This window comes from Sapajus apella, unplaced genomic scaffold, assembly GCF_009761245.1.
Source record: "Sapajus apella isolate SASKATOON/1434 unplaced genomic scaffold, GSC_monkey_1.0 scaffold1, whole genome shotgun sequence".
In the NCBI taxonomy this organism is placed as follows: domain Eukaryota; kingdom Metazoa; phylum Chordata; class Mammalia; order Primates; family Cebidae; genus Sapajus; species Sapajus apella.
The window spans coordinates 9140443-9161103 of NW_022436941.1; the positions used below are offsets into that span (position 1 = coordinate 9140443).

The window sequence follows — 20661 nt, forward strand, 5'->3', positions numbered from 1 at the left end:
TTTATAACCTTAAAGCATCCAGCAAACAGTGTCTGACCTGCCTAATTTAGTCTAAATATATGAACTTTGAAGACATTTTCATTTTACTTTACCAATAACCTTTTTTTTTATTTAAAAAAAGATTATTAGAGTCATGTGACCTACAGGCCTTAAAGTTTCCATTTTTCTGACAATGTTTAATTCAAGTGCTTATTATTCTTTAAACCAATTAATTGAAGCTCTCTGTATAAACATCACACACACAGCACATATAAATACACAGAAACAGAATCAAGGCAAAATTCCATCTACTGAGAAGTTTTTGGAGGGAGAGCAAGGGCTTTCAAACAATATCTGTACACATGTAGCCCAAATATCAGCTTTAATTAAGTTGATTTCTGACTATGAAGCTCTCAAAAGAAAAATTCTTTTAAAATCTTTTATTACCAGATTTCAGTGAGGACAAACTCTTGACTTCTGAATCCTTTTACTAGAGGTAACCTGATATGTGAAATCAGTAAGCCTTAATTAAGGGGATGACTTAAACAGGGATGCAGGAGTTATCTCCAAAGAGACGGTAAACGATTTACAAGATCTAGAATATCCCCAGGCCGGACATGGTGGCTCATGACTGTAATCTCAGCACTTTAAGAGGCCAAGGTGGGTGAATCACCTGAGGTCAAGAGTTCATGACCAGCCTTGCCAACATGGCGAAATCCCATCTTCACTAAAAATACAAAATTAGCCGGGCACAATGGTGTGCGCCTGTAGTCCCAGCTACTCAGGACGCAGAGGCAGGAGAATTGCTTGAACCTGGGAGGCAGAGGTTGTGGTGAGCCGAGATTGTGCCACTGCACTTCAGCCTGGGTGACAGAGCAAGACTTTACAGTAACTATTTCTCTACTGCAATTAAATCCATGCGCCATGGGTCAGCAGTGCGTTGCTAGTAGAGATGATGCCAGCTTCAGCCCCCAGTCCAAGAGAACTACACAGCCACTTGGGCTAGTCTCTGGATCCGTTGCCAGTGGGGGGCTACCAAACCACAGGCAGGTAGCTGCAAGGGTGATCCCAGATGAGCCCCCAAATTCATAACCGCCCAGGGGTTCTTCCTGCCCACTGCATAAAGACAGACTATGGTATCGTAGTAGAGAAAGAGTTCAGTAGACACAAGGCCAGCCACCCAACATGGGAGATGGAGTTAATACTCAAATCATCTCCTTCAAAGCTTGTAGGTTAAGGGTTTTTTAAAGGCAGTTGGAAGGAAGGGGTGGGGTGGCCACGTAACAGGTGCTTGTGGCTTATTGGTTGGGGCAGAAATAAAATCACAGGGGGTCGAAGCTGCCCTACTGGGGCCAAGTCACGTCTGGATGGGGCAACAGGAGCAGGTTGTCAGTCCAGGTGGAGCCAAGGCAAGGGAGTCAGACATGCAAAAAAACCTGGAAAGATCTCTCAAAAGGCCAATCTACAATAATGGTGTTATTAGCAATTGGGTAAATTTCATATCCTATAACCTCCAGAATAATGTCTGCATCTTAGCAGGACTCAGACTCCTCTCTTCCCTTTTAGCTTTACAAAAGTGGTTGAGTTTTGAGCAAGGTGTATTATCATTTAAACTGTAGCCTAGACTGCCAGGATTGCATCTGCCTTGAAAGCACAGAGCCTCGTTCTCACCACTCTGCCACCTGTCCACACCTGTAACCAGTCCACCATGGATGATAATATCACCGTACTTTTTGTCAACAACGGCTCCAGCATGTGCAAGGCCAGCCTTGTGGTCAATGATCCTCCCAGGCCGTCATCTTCCCCGTCATGGGGCAGCAGAGGCACCAGGACATGATGATGATGGGTGTGAGTCAGAAGGACTCCTGCATGGGCCTTGAGGCCCAGAGCAAGAGAGGCATCCTGACCCTGAAGTACCCTATTGAACACAGCATCATCATCAACTGGGATGACATGGAGAAGATCTGGCACCACACCTTCTATAATTAGCTGCATGTGGCTTCCAAGGAGCACCATGTGCTGCTGACTGAGGCCCCCTTAAACCCCAAGGCCAACCACAAGTAGATGACCCAGATCATGTTTGAGACCTTCAACATTCTAGCCATGTACGTGGCCATCCAGGTTATGCTGTCCCTGTATGCCTCTGGCCATACCACTGGCATTGTGATGGACTCTGGCAACGGGGTTACTCACACTATGGTCATCTACAGGGGATACACCCTCGTCTGGACCTGGCTGGCCAGGACCTGACTGGCTACCTCATGAAGATCTTCACCAAGCATGGCTACAGCTTTACTACCATGGCCAAGTGGGAAATTGTGCATGACATCAAGGAGAAGCTATGCTATGTCACCCTGGACTTCGAGCAGGAGATGACCACAGTAGCCTCTAGGTCCTCCCTAGAGAAGAGCTATGAGCTGCCCAATAGCCAGGTTATCACCATCGGCCATAAGCTGTTCTGCTGCCCAGAGGCACTCTTCCAGCCTTCCTTCCTGGGCATGGAATCCTGTGGCATCCACAAAGCTACTTTCAACTCCATCATGAAGTGTGATGTGGACATCCACAAAGACCTGTACATTAACACAGTGTTGTCTGGTGGCACCAACATGTACCCTGGCATTGCCGACAGGATGCAGAAAGAGATCACCGCTCTGGCACCCAGCACGATGAAGATCAAGATCATTGCTCCTCCTGAGCGCAAATATTCTCTGTAGATGGAGGGCTCCATCCTGGCCTCGCTGTCTACCTTCAAGCAAATGTAGGTCCGCAAGCAGGAGTATGAGTCCGGCCCCTCCATCATCCACTGCAAATGCTTCTAGGAGGACTGTTATTTAGTTGCATTACACCCTTTTTTGACAAAACCTAACTTGTGCAGAAAACAAGATTGGCATGGTTTTATTTGTTTTGTTTGGCTTGACTCAGGATTTAAAAATGGGAAAGTGAAGGGAACAGCAGTTGGTTGGAGTGAGCATTCCCCGAAGTTCTACAGTGTGGTTGAGGACTTTGATTGTACATTGTTCTTTTTTTTAATGGTCATTCCAAATATCATGAGATGCATTGCTACAGGAAGTCCCTTGCCCTCCTAAAAGCCACCCCCCTTCTCTCTAAGGAGAAGTCTTAGAAGAGGGTCCATAGAGGTGAAGTGATAGCATTGCTTTCTTGTAAATTATGTAGTGCAAAATTTTCTTAATATTCACCTTAATTTTAAAAATTTTATTGTATTTTGAATGGTCAGCCTTCATGGCCCCTTTTTTTGGTCCCCCAACTTGAGATATATGAAAGCTTTTGGTCTCCCTGGGAGTGGGTGGAGGCAGCTGTGGCTTACCTGTACACTGACTTGAGACCAGTTGAATAAAAGTACACACCTTAAAAAATAATAATAAAATTAAAAAACTATAGCCTAAATGTCTGTCAAAGTTAGCTTGGCCCCATAGACCATAATAATTAAGGGAAAGGCAAGATGGGGTTTGGGTTAGCTTAGTTTACTCTAATAATGTTCTCACTAATATAACTTTTGCAAAGGCAGTTTCAGTATCATAGAAGGGTCCATGTTGTAAAAGAAATAAAAAGCAGTCTTGAATAATATGAACCCTTCTGCTAGATTGTCTAATGTCAATTTGATTTTTGGCATTGATGTTTCTGTGTCTTGTTCCTCATTGCCTGGCACTGGTTTGGAAGCACTCATCTCCATTGAGTTGTCTTCTGTTCATTCCTCTGGTATGGTGTCTATTAGCTCTTGAATTTCTTGACAATCCATATCTTGAAAGTCTTCACCCACCATTTTTTTTTTGGTCATATTTACAATCTCTTTCATGATTTCCTTGATTGATTCTGTTGTTAAGTTCTGTGCACATCTGGACGTAGTTTTCTCCAGCAGGAAGTTATTGTTTCAGGCTTGAAGGCTTCCATAGATTTTTCTGTTACAGCAATGGCATATTCTGTGGAGTAATTCTTCAGACTGCCATCATGTTCTCTCCATTGGGGTTCTTTTCCATAGCACTGACAGTCAGTTTTATAGAATGTTGTGTTTAATGGCCTTTATGGCACCCTGATCTAGAGGCTGAGTTAGAGATGTGTTTAGAGGCAACTAGACTACTTTAACACTTTCAGTGTTAAACTGACAAGGTTCTGAGTGGCCAGGGGCATTGTCAAACATAAGAGCTTAAAAAGGCAGTCACGGGCCGGGCGCGGTGGCTCACGCCTGTAATCCCAGCACTTTGGGAGGCCGAGGTGGGTGGATCACGAGGTCAAGAGATCGAGACCATCCTGGTCAACATGGTGAAACCCCGTCTCTACTAAAAATACAAAAAATCAGCTGGGCATGGTGGCACGTACCTGTAATCCCAGCTACTCAGGAGGCTGAGGCAAGAGAATTGCCTGAACCCAGGAGGCGGAGGTTGCGGTGAGCCAAGATTGCGCCATTGCACTCCAGCCTGGGTAACAAGAGCGAAACTCTGTCTCAAAAAAAAAAAGGCAGTCACTTACTGGCAAGGTACTTCTTGATTTTAGAGATAAAGCTTGGTGGGGCCAGGCACAGTGGTCATGCCTATAATCCCAGCACTTTGGGAGGCCAAAGTGGGCAGATCATGAGGTCAGGAGTTCAAGACCAGCCTGGACAATGTAATGAAACCTCATCTTTACTAAAAATGCATAAATTAGCCAGGTGTGGTGGCAGGCACCTGTAGTGTCAGCTATTTGGGAGGCTGAGGCAAGAGAATCGCTTGAACCCAGTAGTCAGAGGTTGCAGTGAGCTGAGATCTTGCCACTGCACTCCAGCCTGGAGGACACAGTGAGACTATCTCAAAAAAAAAAAAAAAAAAAAAAAAGGCATGGGTGGATTCAATCCAGAAAAAGAGCTTTTGTTTTCCCAGATTTCTTTTTCAACGGTCAGAAGACTGGCAGAGGTGGTGATTATCTTTTTTCCTTCAAGGCCCAGAGGTTAGCAGCTCTTTATATAAGGGTAGTTCTGATCTTACTCCTGAATGCATTTACACAAAACAGTGGAGTTAGCTTATCCCTTCCTGCCTTAAATCTTGGTGCTTGCTCCTCTTCCTTACTAATAAATGTACTTTGTGGCATCTTTTTCCACAATATGGTACTTTCATCTGCAATAAAAACCTGTTCAGGCAGGTATCTTTTGTCCTCTATGATTTTCTAGATGGTGTCTGGGAATTTGTCTGTTGCCTCTTGGTCAGCAAAAGCTGTTATCTTGATGTTTTTTAAGCTAAAACTGTTTCTAAAATTATCAGACCATCCTTTCCTAGCATTAAATTCGCCAGCTTTAGATCCTTTACCCTCATTTTGCTTTATGTTGTCGTATAATGACTTCATTTTTAAAAAAACGTTAGAGTCTATAGTTAGAGCTTTTTTACAGCAATCCTGTACCCACATAACAGCTGCATTTTCATTATGAGATAAAAAGGTATTCTGCAGAAGTACATGGTTTTCACACCTAGTGGTGTCGCTACAGTGACAGCTTCACAAATTTCCTTGTGTTATTTTACAACAATCCTCTTGGTGGATTCATTTTATCTTGAAGTGGTGGGTAACCACAGCTACTAGACTTCAATCTATGGTCCATTTCAAGACGTTCAACTTTTTCTTGTAATGTCTTAACTTCTCTCTACTTGAGAGCATTCCCAGCATCACTAGTGGCACTCCAGGTGGGTCCCATGATATTATTCAGGGTTTGCTGTATCACAGTAAACATGATGGAAAATACTTGAGAACCTTTAGAGATCAGTTTTATTTGTTATCTTTTTGTCTTATTAGAGACAGAGTCTCACTCTGTCACCCAGACTGGATTGCAATGGTGCAGTTATAGCTCACTGCAGCTTTGAACTCCCGGGCTTAAGGGATCCTCCTACCTTAGCCTCCCACAAGAGATCAGTTTTTGACTGAGATACGCAATTTATTGGAGAGAGGAACTGCTCCTGCAGAGTTGATTAACTTGTTGGGGTGTTTTAAGTACATGCTTGCAACACTTGACCTCAGGCAATAGTGACAGGAAGTGGCTACAACACTATTACAGTAGCACAGTAGGTTCTACAGCTAATTTTATGCAGTTATGATTTAATACTACATCTTTACATTTGCTTACATTTCACTGGGCTGTGAATGTCACCTTGTATGCTTTGTAAGTGTGTAAATTTTTATAAATTTTAACTTTTTTAGTTGATTTGCATATATTTTACAGTAGTAAATGATAAAATATACTATCTATATTTTTTGTTTGTTTTGAGATAGGTTTTGCTGTGTTTCTCAGGCTAGTCTCTCGAACTACTGGGCTTAGTTGATCCTTCTGCCTCTGTCTCCCCAGTAGCTACGATTAGAAATGCACACCACTTTGCCATGCATCTACATATATTTTATGTATTCATGACATGCCTCACTTTTTCTTATATTCCGTTTTCCTAGGCTACGCGGTTTTTGTCTCTTAAGTTTTTCAAATTGTTGCAAATTTCCAAAAACTTTTTCCATATATTATATTGAAAAAAATTGGCATCTAAGTGGACCTGCAGTTTGAACCCATGTTGTTGGTCAGCTGAATATATTTTCCAATATCACAGGCGTATATACCTTTGCCAAAATTGTACTTCAGTAATTAAGTGAAGAATAACAAAGTATTCTATCCTTGGCAAGAGATGAATAAATATTTGAGTACCATTTTATAAAAAGCAAATACAAATTTTGCATTCCATGGAAAATCTTCCCAAGGTGTATTTCTGGACTTTTCCTTTGCCATTCTCTTCTCTCTTATCTCTCAAAATTATTTCTCACAAATGTAGCCATTTGTATCTACTTCTGAGTCTTATTCTTACTGAATTATCCATGTTCTCCCATTTTTTTTTTTACTAGCAGTCCTATCTATACACTTCAATGTCATATTCCTATATCCCTTTCACTGAGAAACTCTGTATCACACAGATCCCACAATTGCCTTCCTCTACTTCCCCAGTACTTGGTTTCTGCTTCATCATTAACACATTTTTTTGAAAGTTAGATGTATATATTTTTATCTCCCTCACAAGCCTATGAGTTCTGTTGCCCTTGTTTCTTTAGTGTCCATGGCAGAGCTTTATTCAGAATAGTTGTTCATTAACTAGGCAAAGGAATATCATTTGAGGATGCTAAGCCTGGGCTTATAAACAATATAAAGATACACAGAATAAAATATAGAAGACCTTTATACTCCTATATTCCTGCTTCTTCAGGGAGATCTTCAGTACTTCATACTTGATTTGAGTATTTTCTTTTTTCTATACATTTTTATTTAGATGTAAATATGAATTTTTAGATACATAACTGTATGTATAGTGACTCTTTTTTTGAGACGGAGTTTCACTGTTGTTGCCCAGGCTGGAGTGCAATGGCGTGCTCTCACCTCACTGCAACCTCCGCCTCCCGGGTTCAAGTGATTTTCCTGCCTCAGCCTCCCGAGTAGCTAGGATTACAGGTGCCCACTACCACACCTAGCTGATTTTTTGTATTTTCAGTGGAATCTTGGTTTCACCATGTTGGCCAGGCTTGTCTTAAACTCCCAACCTTAGGTGATCCGCCTTTCTCGGCCTCCCAAAGTAGTGGGATTATAGCCATGAGCCACTGGGCCTGGCTCAAAAAAATTTTTTTTTCATTTAACAATGTATCTTGGGGAACCATGTTAGTATATGTTGATGTGTCCCATTTTTAACTGCTGTATTCATACTCTGGACATATGTCTTAGTCAAACAGAAAAATCTAATGCATGTAGGCAGCAAAGTATTTCATGACATCAAGGAATAGCTTCTCTGGTGCTGAGGGAATATTAATGCCTGACATATTGGGATAGTTAGCACAGGATCTTACCACTGACTTATTTGTGTGAATAAGTCTTTTTTTTTTTTTTTTTTTTTTTTTTGGAAACAGAGTCTCACTCTTTCACCCAGACAGGAGTGCTGTGGCACAGTTTTAGATCACTGCAGTTTTGAAGTTCTGGGTTCAAGCAATCATCCTGCTTCAGCCTCCTAAATAGCTGGGATTACAGGTGCATGCCACCATCCCTGCCTGATTTTTTAGATTTTTTTTTTTTTGTAGAGATGAGGTCTGCCTATGTTGCTCAGGCTAGTCTCAATCTCCTGGCCTTAAGCAGTCCTCCCACCTAGCCTCCCAGCATGCTGGGATTATAGATGTGAGCCACTGCATCTGTCTTGTCCTGTCCTGCCTTGTCCAATTTTTATGTTTTTCTCAGATGCAGCACAGTGGCTCACACCTGTAATACCAGCACTTTGGGAGGCCAAGGCAGGCTGATCATGAAGTCAGGAGATCGAGACCATCCTGGCCAACATGGTGAAACGCTTTCTCTACTAAAATACAAAATATTAGCCAGGTGTGATGGTGCAAACCTGTAGTCCCAGCTACTCGAGGGGCTGAGGCAGGGTAATAGCTTGAACCCGGGAGGCAGTGGTTGCAGTGAGCTGAGATAGTGGCTCTGCACTCCAGCTTGGTGACAGAGTGAGATTTCGTCTCAAAAACAAACAATAAAAACAAAATAAAATGTTTGTCTCTTTCAGGGTAAAGAACATTTTCTTTCAATTGCCTGGCACATAGTTAACACTTAATACATTTGTCAAATTAATGAATGATCAAAGACTGTTGAAAGTTAAGTTCTAGACTAAATCATACAAAGTGCTTGTAATGAATACAAAGTCTCTATCTATGATGACATCTATAATATGTCTCAGGGTATTTGTTAACGAGTTAGTTATTCTATTCTCCTTGGTCAAGGAGATATCAAAATATTGAAGTTTAATATTCTTTTGTTTTTGTTTAGTAAACCTTCATTGCTGAATTACTATTATCTTTGGAAACTTCATTTGCTAATCATAAGATGAATTATTCTTTTATTTCCAGCATCCAGTGTTGGATGAACCAATAGCAGAAGCTGTCTGTATTATAGCTGACATGGATAAATGGACTGTTCAAGTGGCCAGTAGCCAGAGACGAGTAACAGATAATAAATTGGGAAAGGAAGTATTGGTTTCCAGTCTTGTTTCCAACCTGCTTCATTCCACACTTCAGCTTTATAAGCATAACTTGTCTCCAAATTTTGTAAGTATGTGTAGCAATAATTGCGTTACTTTAAGGGCTCTAGTAGATAACTAAGCTCTGCTTCATTTGTGCCTACAGTAAATACTGCTGCTAGCTTTCATTATTGTTTTTGTGAAAGAAAGCTGTTAGGGACTGAATATTTGTGTTATAGCCCGAACTCATGTATTGAAGCTCTAATCCACAGTGTGACAGTATTTGGAGATAGGGTCTTTGGGAGATATTTTAAGATCAGGTCTCGAGGGTGGGGTACTCATGATGTTATCAGTGGCCAAAGAAGTTGAGGAAGAGTGAGAAAAGTTGTTCTCTTTCCACCATCTGAGGATACAATGAGAAAACAGCTGTCTGCCAGCAGGAAGAGAGCCCTCACCAGAACCCAACTATGCTTGCACCATGGTCTTGGATTTCTAGCTTCCAGAACTGTGAGAAAATAAATATCTGAGTTATTTTCTTTGTTTGTTTGTTTGTTTGAGACAGTATCATACTCTTATCACCTGGGCTGGAGTGCAATGGTGCCATCTTGGCTCACTGCAGCCACGACTTTTTGGGCTCAGGTGATCCTCCTGCCCTGCCTGCTGAGTGGCAGGGAATACAGGCACATGCTACCATGCCTGGCTAATTTTTTGTATTTTTTTTGGTAGAAACGGCATTTTGCCCCATTGCCCAGGCTATTCTCAGACTCCTGGGCTCAAGTGTTTCTCCCGCCACAGCCTCCCGAAGTACTGAGATTACAGGCATGAGCCACCATGCCCAGCTATACATGTGTGTGTGTGTTTTTTTTTTTAAGCCACTCAGTCTACCATATTTTGTTATGGCAGCCCAAGCTAAGACAGAAGGGGATGTATACCTGTCTGTATGTTCTGATTTCAGCAGCTAGAATTTTTGATCATGTGTAGTATAGTCATGCAACATCTCCCTTGGCCGGACACGGTGGCTTATGCCTATAATACCCAGCACTTTGGGAGGCCAAGGTGGGCAGACCACCTGAGGTTGGGAGTTCAAGACCAGCCTGACCAACATGGAGAAACCCCATCTCTACTAAAAATACAAAATTAGCTGGTGTGGTGGCACATGCCTGTAATCCCAGCTACTCAGGAGGCTGAGACGAGAATCACGTGAACCCAGGAGGCAGAGGTGGTGGTGAGCCAAGAATGCGCCATCGTACTCCAGCCTGGGCAACAAGAGTGAAACTCCATCTCACAAAACAAAACAAAATCTCCCAAGCTTTATGTAGAATGTCAGTATATTCTGGATCCTCACTGTCATGTCAGGACTTTGAATGATCTCTTTATAATACTGGTAACCTCTTACTAATTACCCCATTTCAAACTTATAGGGTTCTTTCTTTCACTTATTAGGAGAACTATAATTTAGCATAGTTTAAAAGCTCTGTAGTTCAAGATGATAAAGGAAATCTCTGACAAACCCACAGCCAACATCACACTAAGTGATGGAAGACTGAAAGCATTTCCCTAAGATTAGGAAAAAGACAATGCTATCCACTTTCACTGCTTCTGTTCACACATGCTACTGAGAGTTTTAGCCAGAGCAGTCAGGCAAGAAAAATACAGATGACTTCAAAACTGGAAAAGAGGAAGTAAAATTATCTGTTTGCAGATGACATGATCCTCTTGTACATAGAAAACATAAAGATTCCACAAGAAAATAGTAACGCTAATAAGCACATTAAGCAAATTTGCATAATACAAAACATATAGAAATAAGTTGCATTTCTGTACAATTATTTGAACAGTGAACACTCTCAAAAGGAAATTAAAAAACAGTTCCACTTACAATAGTACCAAAAAGAATAAATTACCTAGGAGTAAATTTAGGGAGGCAAAAGACTTGTACACCGTAAGACATAAAACATTACTGATAGAAATTAAAGGCATATGAAAATGAAAGTACTTCCCATGCTCATGGATTGAAAGACTTAATATCAGTAGGATGTCATTACTACTCAAAGTTACCTACAGATTGAATGTAATTGCTATCAAAATCAAATTGATATTTTTTGCAGAAATAGAAAAACCCATCTTAAAATACATGAAGAATGTCAAGAGACCCCCCCAAAGAGAAAAAACAATCTTGAAAAACAACAGTGTTGGTAGATTCACATTTATTGATTTCAAAACTTATTACGAAGCTACAGGACTGAAAACATTTTGATACTGGCAGACCAATGGAATAGAATGGAGATTCTAAAAATCCTCACATATAAGTTTAATTGATTTTCAACAAAGGTGCCAAGACCGTTCAACAGGGAAAAGAGTCTTTTTTTTTTCTTTTGAGATGGAGTTACACTCTTGTTGCCCAGGCTGGAGTGCAGTGGTGTAATCTCAGCTCGCTGCAACCTCCACCTCCTGAACTCTAAGCGATTCTCCTGCCTCAGCCTCCTGAGGAGCTGGGATTACAGGCATGCACCACCATGCCCTGCTAATTTTGTATTTTTAGTAGAGACAGGGTTTCTCCGTGTTGGTCAGGCCGGTCTCAAACTCCCAACCTCAGGTGACCTGCCTGCCTTGGCCTCCCAAAGTACTGGGATTACAGGCATGTGCCACAATGCCCGGCCGGAAAGGAGTCTTTTCTACAAAAGATACTGGGAAAACTGGATATCTGCATACAAAAGAATTATGCCATGTACAGAAACGAACTCCAAATAGATCAAAGATTTTAGTTAATACTATAAAACTTGAAAAAAACCTAGGTGATAATCTTTGTGACATTGGATATGGCAATGACTTCTTGAATTTGATACCAAAAGCATAGGTAAAAAAGTAAAAAAATAGATAAATTGGACTTCATCAAAATTAAAAACTTTTGTTTATTAGCTCTATCAGCAGAGTAAAAAGACAACCTATAAAATAGGAGAAAATATTTGCAAATCATATATCTGAAAAGGAATTGATACTCAGAATATATAAAGAACTTCTACAATTCAACAGAAAGTAAACAATTGAATTAAAAAATGGCAAAGGACTTGAATAGATATTTTGCCAAAGAAAATATACAGATGGCCCATAAGCACGTGGAAATATGCTTAACATCATTAGTCATTAGAGAAATGCAAATAAAACCACAGTGACCTGCCATTCAATACTTGTAAGGATGACTATGATAAAAAGAATCCATAACAAATAGTAAGCATTGGCTAAGATGTGGCGACCTTGGAACCCTCATGCATTGTTGATGGTAATGTAAAATGGAGCTGTGGAAAAGTTTGGCTGTTCCTCAGAAAGTTTAACATAGTATTACCATATGATCTATTGATTCCACTTTTATGTTAATACTCAAAACAATTAAAAGCAGGGATTCAGGCAGATAATTGTATACTATTGTTCATAGAAACGTTATTCTCAATAGCCAAATGTTAGAAATAACCCAAGCATCCATCAGCAAATGAATGGATAAACAAAATGTGGTTTTGTTGCAATGTTTATTCAGCCATTAAAAGGACTGAAATTCTAATACATGCTACAATATGGATGATCCTCATAAGCATTATGCTAAGTGAAATAAGCTAGACACAAAAGGACAAAAATTGTGTGATTCCACTTATATGAGGTACTACAAATAGGCAGGTTCATAGAGACTGAAAGTAAAATAGTGGTTACCAAAGGCTGCAGGAAAGAAGAGAATGAGGAGTTACTGTTTAATGAGTACAGAGTTTTCGCTTGAGATGCTGAGTACAGAGTTTTTGTTTGAGATGATGAAAAAACGTTCTGGAAATGGATGGTGTTGATGGTTGCACAACATTGCGAATGCTCTTAGTACTATGGAATTATATACTCTAAAGTAGTTAATACAGTAAATTATATTACATATTTTATGTATACATATATTCAGCAGTTAACATTTTCTTATGGCATTATCAGCCTAAAGCATTGTAAAAAAAAAAATACACTACAAAGCCACAACCATTTGGTTGTGTTTTTCCAATAATAAAGTAGATTTTTATTAGGAGCTTAATAGCTGATTTCCATTGGAAAGGAACACTCTGAAGAACCTAATGTTTAACACCTGAAACTTCTGGTTTTTTTTTTTTTTTCTTTTCTTTTTTTTTTTTTCCATTTATTTATTTTATTGCATTTTAGGTTTTGGGGTACATGTGAAGAACATGCAAAATTGTTGCATAGGAACACACATGGCAGTGTGATTTGCTGCCTTCCTCCCCATCACCTACATCTGGCATTTCTCCCCATGCTATCTCTCCCCAGCTTCCCCCCCCCCACCCTCCCTCCCCTATTTCCCCCCAACTGACCCCAGTGTGTAGTGCTCCCCTCCCTGTGTCCATGTGTTCTCATTGTTCAACACCCGCCTATGAGTGAGAACCTGCGGTGTTTGATCTTCTGCTCTTCTGTCAGTTTGCTGAGAATGATGGTTTCCAGGTTCATCCATGTCCCTACAAAGGACCCAAACTCATCGTTTTTGATGGCTGCATAATATTCCATGGTGTACATGTGCCACATATTTCCTATCCAGTCTATCGTCGATGGGCATTTGGGTTGGTTCCAGGTCTTTGCTATTGTAAACAGTGCTGCAATGAACATTCGTTTGCACGTGTCCTTATAGTAGAACGATTTGTAATCCTTTGGATATATACCCAGTAATGGGATTGCTGGGTCAAATGGAATTTCTATTTCTAGGTCCTTGAGGAATCTCCACACTGTCTTCCACAATGGTTGAACTAATTTACACTCCCACCAACAGTGTAAAAGTGTTCCTGTTTCTCCACATCCTCTCCAGCATCTGTTGTCTACAGATTTTTTAATGATCGCCATTCTAACTGGCGTGAGATGGTATCTCAATGTAGTTTTGATTTGCATTTCTCTGAAGACCAGTGATGATGAGCATTTTTTCATATGTTTGTTGGCCTCACGTATGTCTTCTTTTGTAAAGTGTCTGTTCATATCCTTTGCCCACTTTTGAATGGGCTTGTTAGTTTTTTTCTTATAAATCTGTTTTAGTTCTTTGTAAATTTTGGATATCAGCCCTTTGTCAGATGGGTAAACTGCAAAAATTTTTTCCCAATCTGTTGGTTGCCGATTCACTCTAATGATTGTTTCTTTTGCTGTGCAGAAGCTGTGGAGTTTGATTACGTCCCATTTGTCTATTTTGGCTTTTGTTGTCAATGCTTTTGGTGTTTTGGTCATGAAGTCCTTGCCTACACCTACGTCCTGAATGGTTTTACCTAGATTTTCTTCTAGGGTTTTTATGGTGTTAGGTCTTATGTTTAAGTCTTTAATCCATCTGGAGTTAATTTTAGTGTAAGGTGTCAGGAAGGGGTCCAGTTTCTGCTTTCTGCGCATGGCTAGCCAGCTTTCCCAACACCATTTATTGAACAGGGAATCCTTTCCCCATTGCTTGTTTTTGACTGGTTTGTCAAAGATCAGATGGTTGTAGATATGTTGTGTTGCCTCCGAGACCTCTGTTCTGTTCCATTGGTCTATATCTCTATTTTGGTACCAGTACCATGCTGTTTTGATTACTGTAGCCTTGTAGTATAGTTTGAAGTCTGGTAGTGTGATGCCCCCCGCTTTGTTCTTTTTGCTTAGAATTGACTTGGCTATGCGGGCTCTCTTTTGGTTCCATATGAAGTTTAAGGTGGTTTTTTCCAGTTCTGCAAAGAAGGTCATTGGTAGCTTGATGGGGATAGCATTGAATCTGTAAATTACTTTGGGCAGTATGGCCATTTTCACGATATTGATTCTTCCTAACCATGAACATGGAATGTTTCTCCATCTGTTTGTGTCCTCTCTTATTTCGTTGAGCAGTGGCTTGTAGTTCTCCTTGAAGAGGTCCTTTACATTCCTTGTTAGCTGTATTCCTAGGTATTTTATTCTCTTTGTGGCAATTGTGAATGGAAGTTTGTTCTTGATTTGGCTCTCTTTAAGTCTGTTATTGGTGTATAGGAATGCATGTGATTTTTGCACATTGATTTTGTATCCTGAGACTTTGCTGAACTTGCTTATCAGTTTCAGGAGGTTTGGGGCTGAGACGATGGGGTCTTCTAGATATACAATCATGTCGTCTGCAAATAGAGACAATTTGACTTCCTCCTTTCCTATTTGAATACCCTTTATTTCTTTTTCTTGCCTGATTGCTCTGGCTAGAACTTCTAATACTATATTGAATAGCAGTGGTGAGAGCGGGCATCCTTGCCTGGTGCCACATTTCAAGGGAAATGCTTCCAGTTTTTGCCTATACAGTATGATATTGGCTGTTGGTTTGTCATAAATAGCTTTTATTATTTTGAGATATGTTCCATCGATACCTAGCTTATTGAGTGTTTTTAGCATAAAGGGCTGTTGAATTTTGTCAAAGGCCTTCTCTGCATCAATTGAGATAATCATGTGGTTTTTGTCTTTGGTTCTGTTTATGTGGTGAATTACGTTTATAGACTTGCGTATGTTGAACCAGCCTTGCATCCCCGGGATGAAACCTACTTGATCATGGTGGATAAGCTTTTTGATGTGAAACTTCTGTTTTTTTCCTCAAATGCGTTTAGCATCAATTCACATGATTAAATCACCTATTTTAGTAAATTGAGCAAGTTAATTGACAATAAAATATATGTGTTTTCATTGTTTTTTTTTTAACTTTTTTCACCCAGGCTGAACTGCAGTGGCACAGTCATGGCTCAGTGCATCCTCAAAATCCTGGGCTCAAGCAGTCCTCTCACCTTAACCTTCTAACTAGCTAAGACTATAGGATTGTGCCACCATGCCTGGCTAATTCTTTTTTTTTTTTTTTTTTTTTGTAGAGACAGGGGTCTCACTATGTTGCCCAGGCTGTTCTCGATGATACTTTTGCCACCACCTCTCAAAGTGTTGGGATTATAGGTGTGAGCCACCATGCCCAGATGTGTTTTAATTTTCAGTCTTTCAGCTTTCTTTGTGAAGTTTTGCCAACTGTTTTTTATTCTCCACAGGAGAATACATCCTTTCCTATGTAAACACAATTGAAATGTATTTATTCATAAAAATTTTATATTGATCAAATTTACAATAAAAACATAGCAAAAAAAAAAAGTTTTGGAAATGGAAAGTGGTGATGGTTGCACAACATTTTGAATGTATTTTAGTGCCACTGAAAATGCTTAAAAAAGGAGCCAGACACAGTGGTTCACACCTGTAATCCCAGCACTTTGGAGGCCGAGGCAGGCAGGTCACCTGAGGTCAGGAGTTGAAGACCAGCCTGGCCAATGTGGTGAAACCCTGTGTGTACTAAAAATACAAAAGAAATTATCTGGGTGGTGTGCATGCCTGTAGTCCCAGCTACTTGAGAGACTGAGGCAGGAGAATCTATTTAACCCGGAGGCAGAGATTGCAGTGAGCTGAGATTGTGCCATTGCACCCCAGCCTGGGTGACACAGTGACACTCCATCTCAAAAAAAAAAAAAAATTGTTAAAAGAGTAAATTTTATGTCATGTGTATTTCAGCGCAGTTAAGAAAAAACAAACAAAAAAATGCTGTAGAAGCTAATCTTTGATATGAGCCAGAAAAAGGTTCACTTCCTTTTTAGCTAAAACTACATACTTTAAAAATGTGCTTCAAATCTTAGTTCATGTTGGAATAAATAAAGAGAATTGTCAGAAACATTATGTTTTGGAATTTGCCATGACTTAGAGTTGCATACTATTTTCTCACTTGATTATTGATTTCTCCCTAACTGCAGTGTGTAATGCATCTTGAAGACCGGTTGCAGGAGCTATACTTCAAAAGTAAAATGCTGTCTGAATACCTGAGGGGGCAGATGCGTGTTCATGTCAAGGAGCTGGGAGTGGTTCTGGGGTATGTTAATGCTTTCTTTTCTGGCTTTGCTTCCATTGCTCTGTCATCAGGTAAGGAATGATCCTTAGAATTGCCCTTTTTCTTTTAAGTATCTTTTTCTATGAGAAGCTGGAGGCTGTTATCATTTAGGTTGCCCTGTACCATGTAATAGCAGATTCCCTGTCATCCACTAATCTGAAAGGCATTATCCCTTCTTTGTGCCATTCATGTAGTAGGTTGAGAATATAGTCAGAATGAATTAAAATCTGAATTTTTGTGTCAGAAAAAATAAGTACATACTCATTTTTAAATTTTTTACATATGTTGAAAATTCATTCTTCCCAAGCATCTACCCTGCCTTCCAAATGATGTAACAGAAGTCTGCGAATGGTAATACATTATCTACATATTACTCCTTCTTCCCATTAACTATATATTATATCTGTCTACTCTGCATTTTTCTGTGGCAGAAAAGTTAACAATAATGCTTACTGAAAGAAGAATGGGAACTTGGTGGGGGACATAGTATAGCCCTATTTCATTATGTTCTGTGGTCACTTTTCCTCTGTTCTTTGGCTACTTTAGGCGTGTTCATGTGAATCATTTCTTGAAATCCCATTAAAGAAAGTAAAACAAGCTAGAGCTTTTATCTAGTTTGGCTTTTATGATGGGAAAAGAAACCAACATCACTGAGAACCTACTATATGTCAGAAACCCAAATGAAAAATTTTTATTAGTGTTATTTCTTAATTCTTTTTTTTTTTTTTATTTCTTAATTCTTATTATCATCCTACAGTGCGTAGGCAGTGTCATCAAGGTTAGAAACAGATGATTCTGTCAGTTAACATGCCACATGTCACACACTGGTAGGACTGATAGGGATTTGAATGACTCTGTATCTTGGTTACTTTAGACCCTATTTATATTCTGTAGTACCACACTGTTAGTCAAGTCCTGATGAAGATTTTTACTTGAGTTATACAGAGAAAATTGTTCTCCAATATTTGGAAAATCGGTAACGGGATATAATCTTGTATTTCTGGGGAGTGAGGGGTATGTGTGTGTGTGTGTGTGTGTGTGTGTGTGTGTGTGTGTTTAATGCCTTTATGTAAAAATATTTAAGATAAGATTTAAAACTAACATACATAGAACCAAAATGTACAGTATATTTTGGCATACAATGAAAAGCAGGTCATTGTCTTTTTTCCCCCAACTTCCAACCCCTATTCAGACACTGTTAACAGATTGTTTTATAGAATTTTTAAATGAATATTATTTAAAAATCTAAGTTGGTTTATACTCTTATGTTGTTGTACAACTTTTAATATATCTTGAATATTCATATAAGCACATACCAATCAATGTCATTCTTCCTAATGGCTGTCTAGCATTCCATTATATTTTGGAACTTAGATTATTTTTAGTTTTTTGCTGCTATAAACCAATGCTAGAGTGAATATAAATCTTTGACATTTGTAGGATAAATTCATTGAAATAGAATTTTTGGTTAAAGGGCCTGTATTGATAGTTTGATAGATTATACTGAATACTCTGCAGAAAGTTTCAGTATGAATTCCCACAAATAGTAATAGGCACTCTACTCACTACTGGCTATTACCACATTTCATCTTTTCCAAGGTACCAGCTAAAAAATGGCACCTGATTTTATCCAAATTTCTCTAACCATGAGAGATCTGATTACTATTATCTATGTTGATTGGCCATTTTTCTTTTTCTATAAATTTGTGGTAGGATGTATTTTGATGAAGCTCCCATTACTTCCAGTAAATCTTATTATAAAAGCATTTGAATCTCAAACAATCTGGGTACAGACTATTACTCTTTTTTTTTTTTTTTGAGACAGGATCTTGCTCTGTTGCCCTGCTGTTGGTGCATGGCTGACTTTAGCCTCAACTTCCCAGACTCAAGAGATCCTTCTGCCTCAGCTTCAGCAGTAGCTGGGACCATGGGCACACACCACACTCCCAGCTAGTTTTTAAAAATTTTTGTGGAGACAAGGTCTCACTATGTTGCTTAGGTTGGTCTTAAACTCCTAGGCTTAAACAATCCTCCCACCTAGGCCTCCCAAAGTGTTGGGATTACAGGTATGAGTCACTGTATCAAGCTATTATTACACTAGATTGTAGTTGTTAGTCATTGTGCCTTGCCCAAATGTATGTTCTATCAGCATGTCATTGAGACACTTTCCTACATTTATGATTTTGTTACTTATATCTGTAGTTCTGTGTTTTATTTACTGAAAAATTTTCCTTTTGTCCTGAGTGACCTAGGTCCTTAACCATTGAGGTACTGTGACCTTACAGGTAGTGGTCATTGCCTGTAGAGTTCATGTCCTCAGTACAGAAAATCAGAACTGACATTTTTTTTTCTTTTATTTCAGGATTGAATCCAGTGATCTTCCACTTCTGGCTGCTGTAGCAAGCACTCACTCTCCATATGTTGCACAAATACTCCTTTAGTATGCCTAAAGATTGTTAGAAATTGGTGGGAAGTTAAGTAGAAACCAAGGAAGCAGACACAACATGCATTTGTGGAGATTCTTTTTCCCTCTTAGACTTTCTTCTGAATGAGTCAGTCACCAGGGTATCCTGCACAGCATTGTGTATTCTGTATATGTCAGATGGCTTTTTCTTTTTGACTGGACTTTTGGGTGGTGGTAGATTTTTAAACAAATTAGAGCAACGTTAATAATTTTGAAGCATTCGAAAAAGCCAAAATGTATGGTAGAAATTTCTACAAAATGAATATTATCAGGAGTTTCATGTGATCACTGCAGTGTTGTCACAACTCATAAATAGCAACAGTGTCTCATGATTTAATGGCTCAGAAAGTCATTTTGTTAGTTTTTAATTTTCAATTTCTAAGGTACAGAAATCTCTAAAACCTTGATTATTTGTTATTTTGTTTTGCAATTCAAAACAGCTAATTTCTGGTTATTTCTCCAAGTATTTTAAACAGCCTGTTAATTATAACAAACTTAGAATAATGAGTGTAAATGTGTTATGTTATCCACCCAAGTGTACATATATACCTATTTTTTTAAAAAAGCAGAAGTAAGAAATACAAGATTGGTAAACACACCTTTAAAAAAAAAATTACAACTAGTATTGTCCATAATGCTGAACTGTTACTTACTGGTGATTTTTCTGTTTCACATAACCTAAAATATAAGTAAAGCCAACCTTTTGAAGGTTGAGATTCCCCAAATGAGAATACTACTTCATACCATTTGTTTATAAGTATGAACTATTCTTATGAATATTAATATTTACATATTCACTAATTTGACATAAATAAAAATTAGGATTAAAAATTACACCAAAGCATTGGCAAAAACAATACTATATTCTTTAAAACTGCTCAGGTAGCCAAGGCCCTTGCTTTTGGTATCAGCCCTTCATGAACCCATAGGAGCTGAATATTTGTTTCACTGCTTAATAATACTCCATTTACACTAATAGAACTCATAACTCTTAAAATTATTCTCTTTTTTTCTACGAGACTCTCCCTTCTAAAATTGCGTTGTTTTTTTTTTTTTTTTTTTTTTTTTTTTTTTTTTTTTTTTTTTTTTTCAAAGAATTTTACTTCTCAGTCGTTGCCTTTGTACATACTATAGAGTGTTGCTTGTAAGAAAGGCTAATACGGAACCAAACTCTTGTAAATAATGTAAATAGAAAGTTGGGTGGATAAAGTTTTCAATATGCTCTACTACCTCAGTTTACTTGAATACTACATTATAGCTTATTCTTTGCTTATCTGGTCTAAGAAACTTAATGCTAGTAGTAAAGTTGGTTTCTGCTT

General features: G+C 39.0%; 1 protein-coding gene and 1 pseudogene across 3 annotated transcripts in view; both read left to right on the forward strand.

Moving 5' to 3' along the window:
* Positions 1-19898, forward strand: part of FNIP1 (folliculin interacting protein 1) — a 153681-nt gene extending 133783 nt beyond the window's left edge. For all 3 annotated transcript variants that reach the window (XM_032246404.1, XM_032247779.1, XM_032247151.1), the window contains 3 exons: positions 8869-9066; positions 16745-16860; positions 19241-19898. In XM_032246404.1, coding sequence (XP_032102295.1) covers positions 8869-9066; positions 16745-16860; positions 19241-19319 — 393 coding nt within the window. In that variant the 3' untranslated portion in view covers positions 19320-19898. The remainder of the gene's footprint in view (positions 1-8868; positions 9067-16744; positions 16861-19240) is intronic.
* Positions 792-4149, forward strand: LOC116530354 (annotated as a pseudogene).
* Positions 19899-20661: the final 763 nt, after the last annotated feature.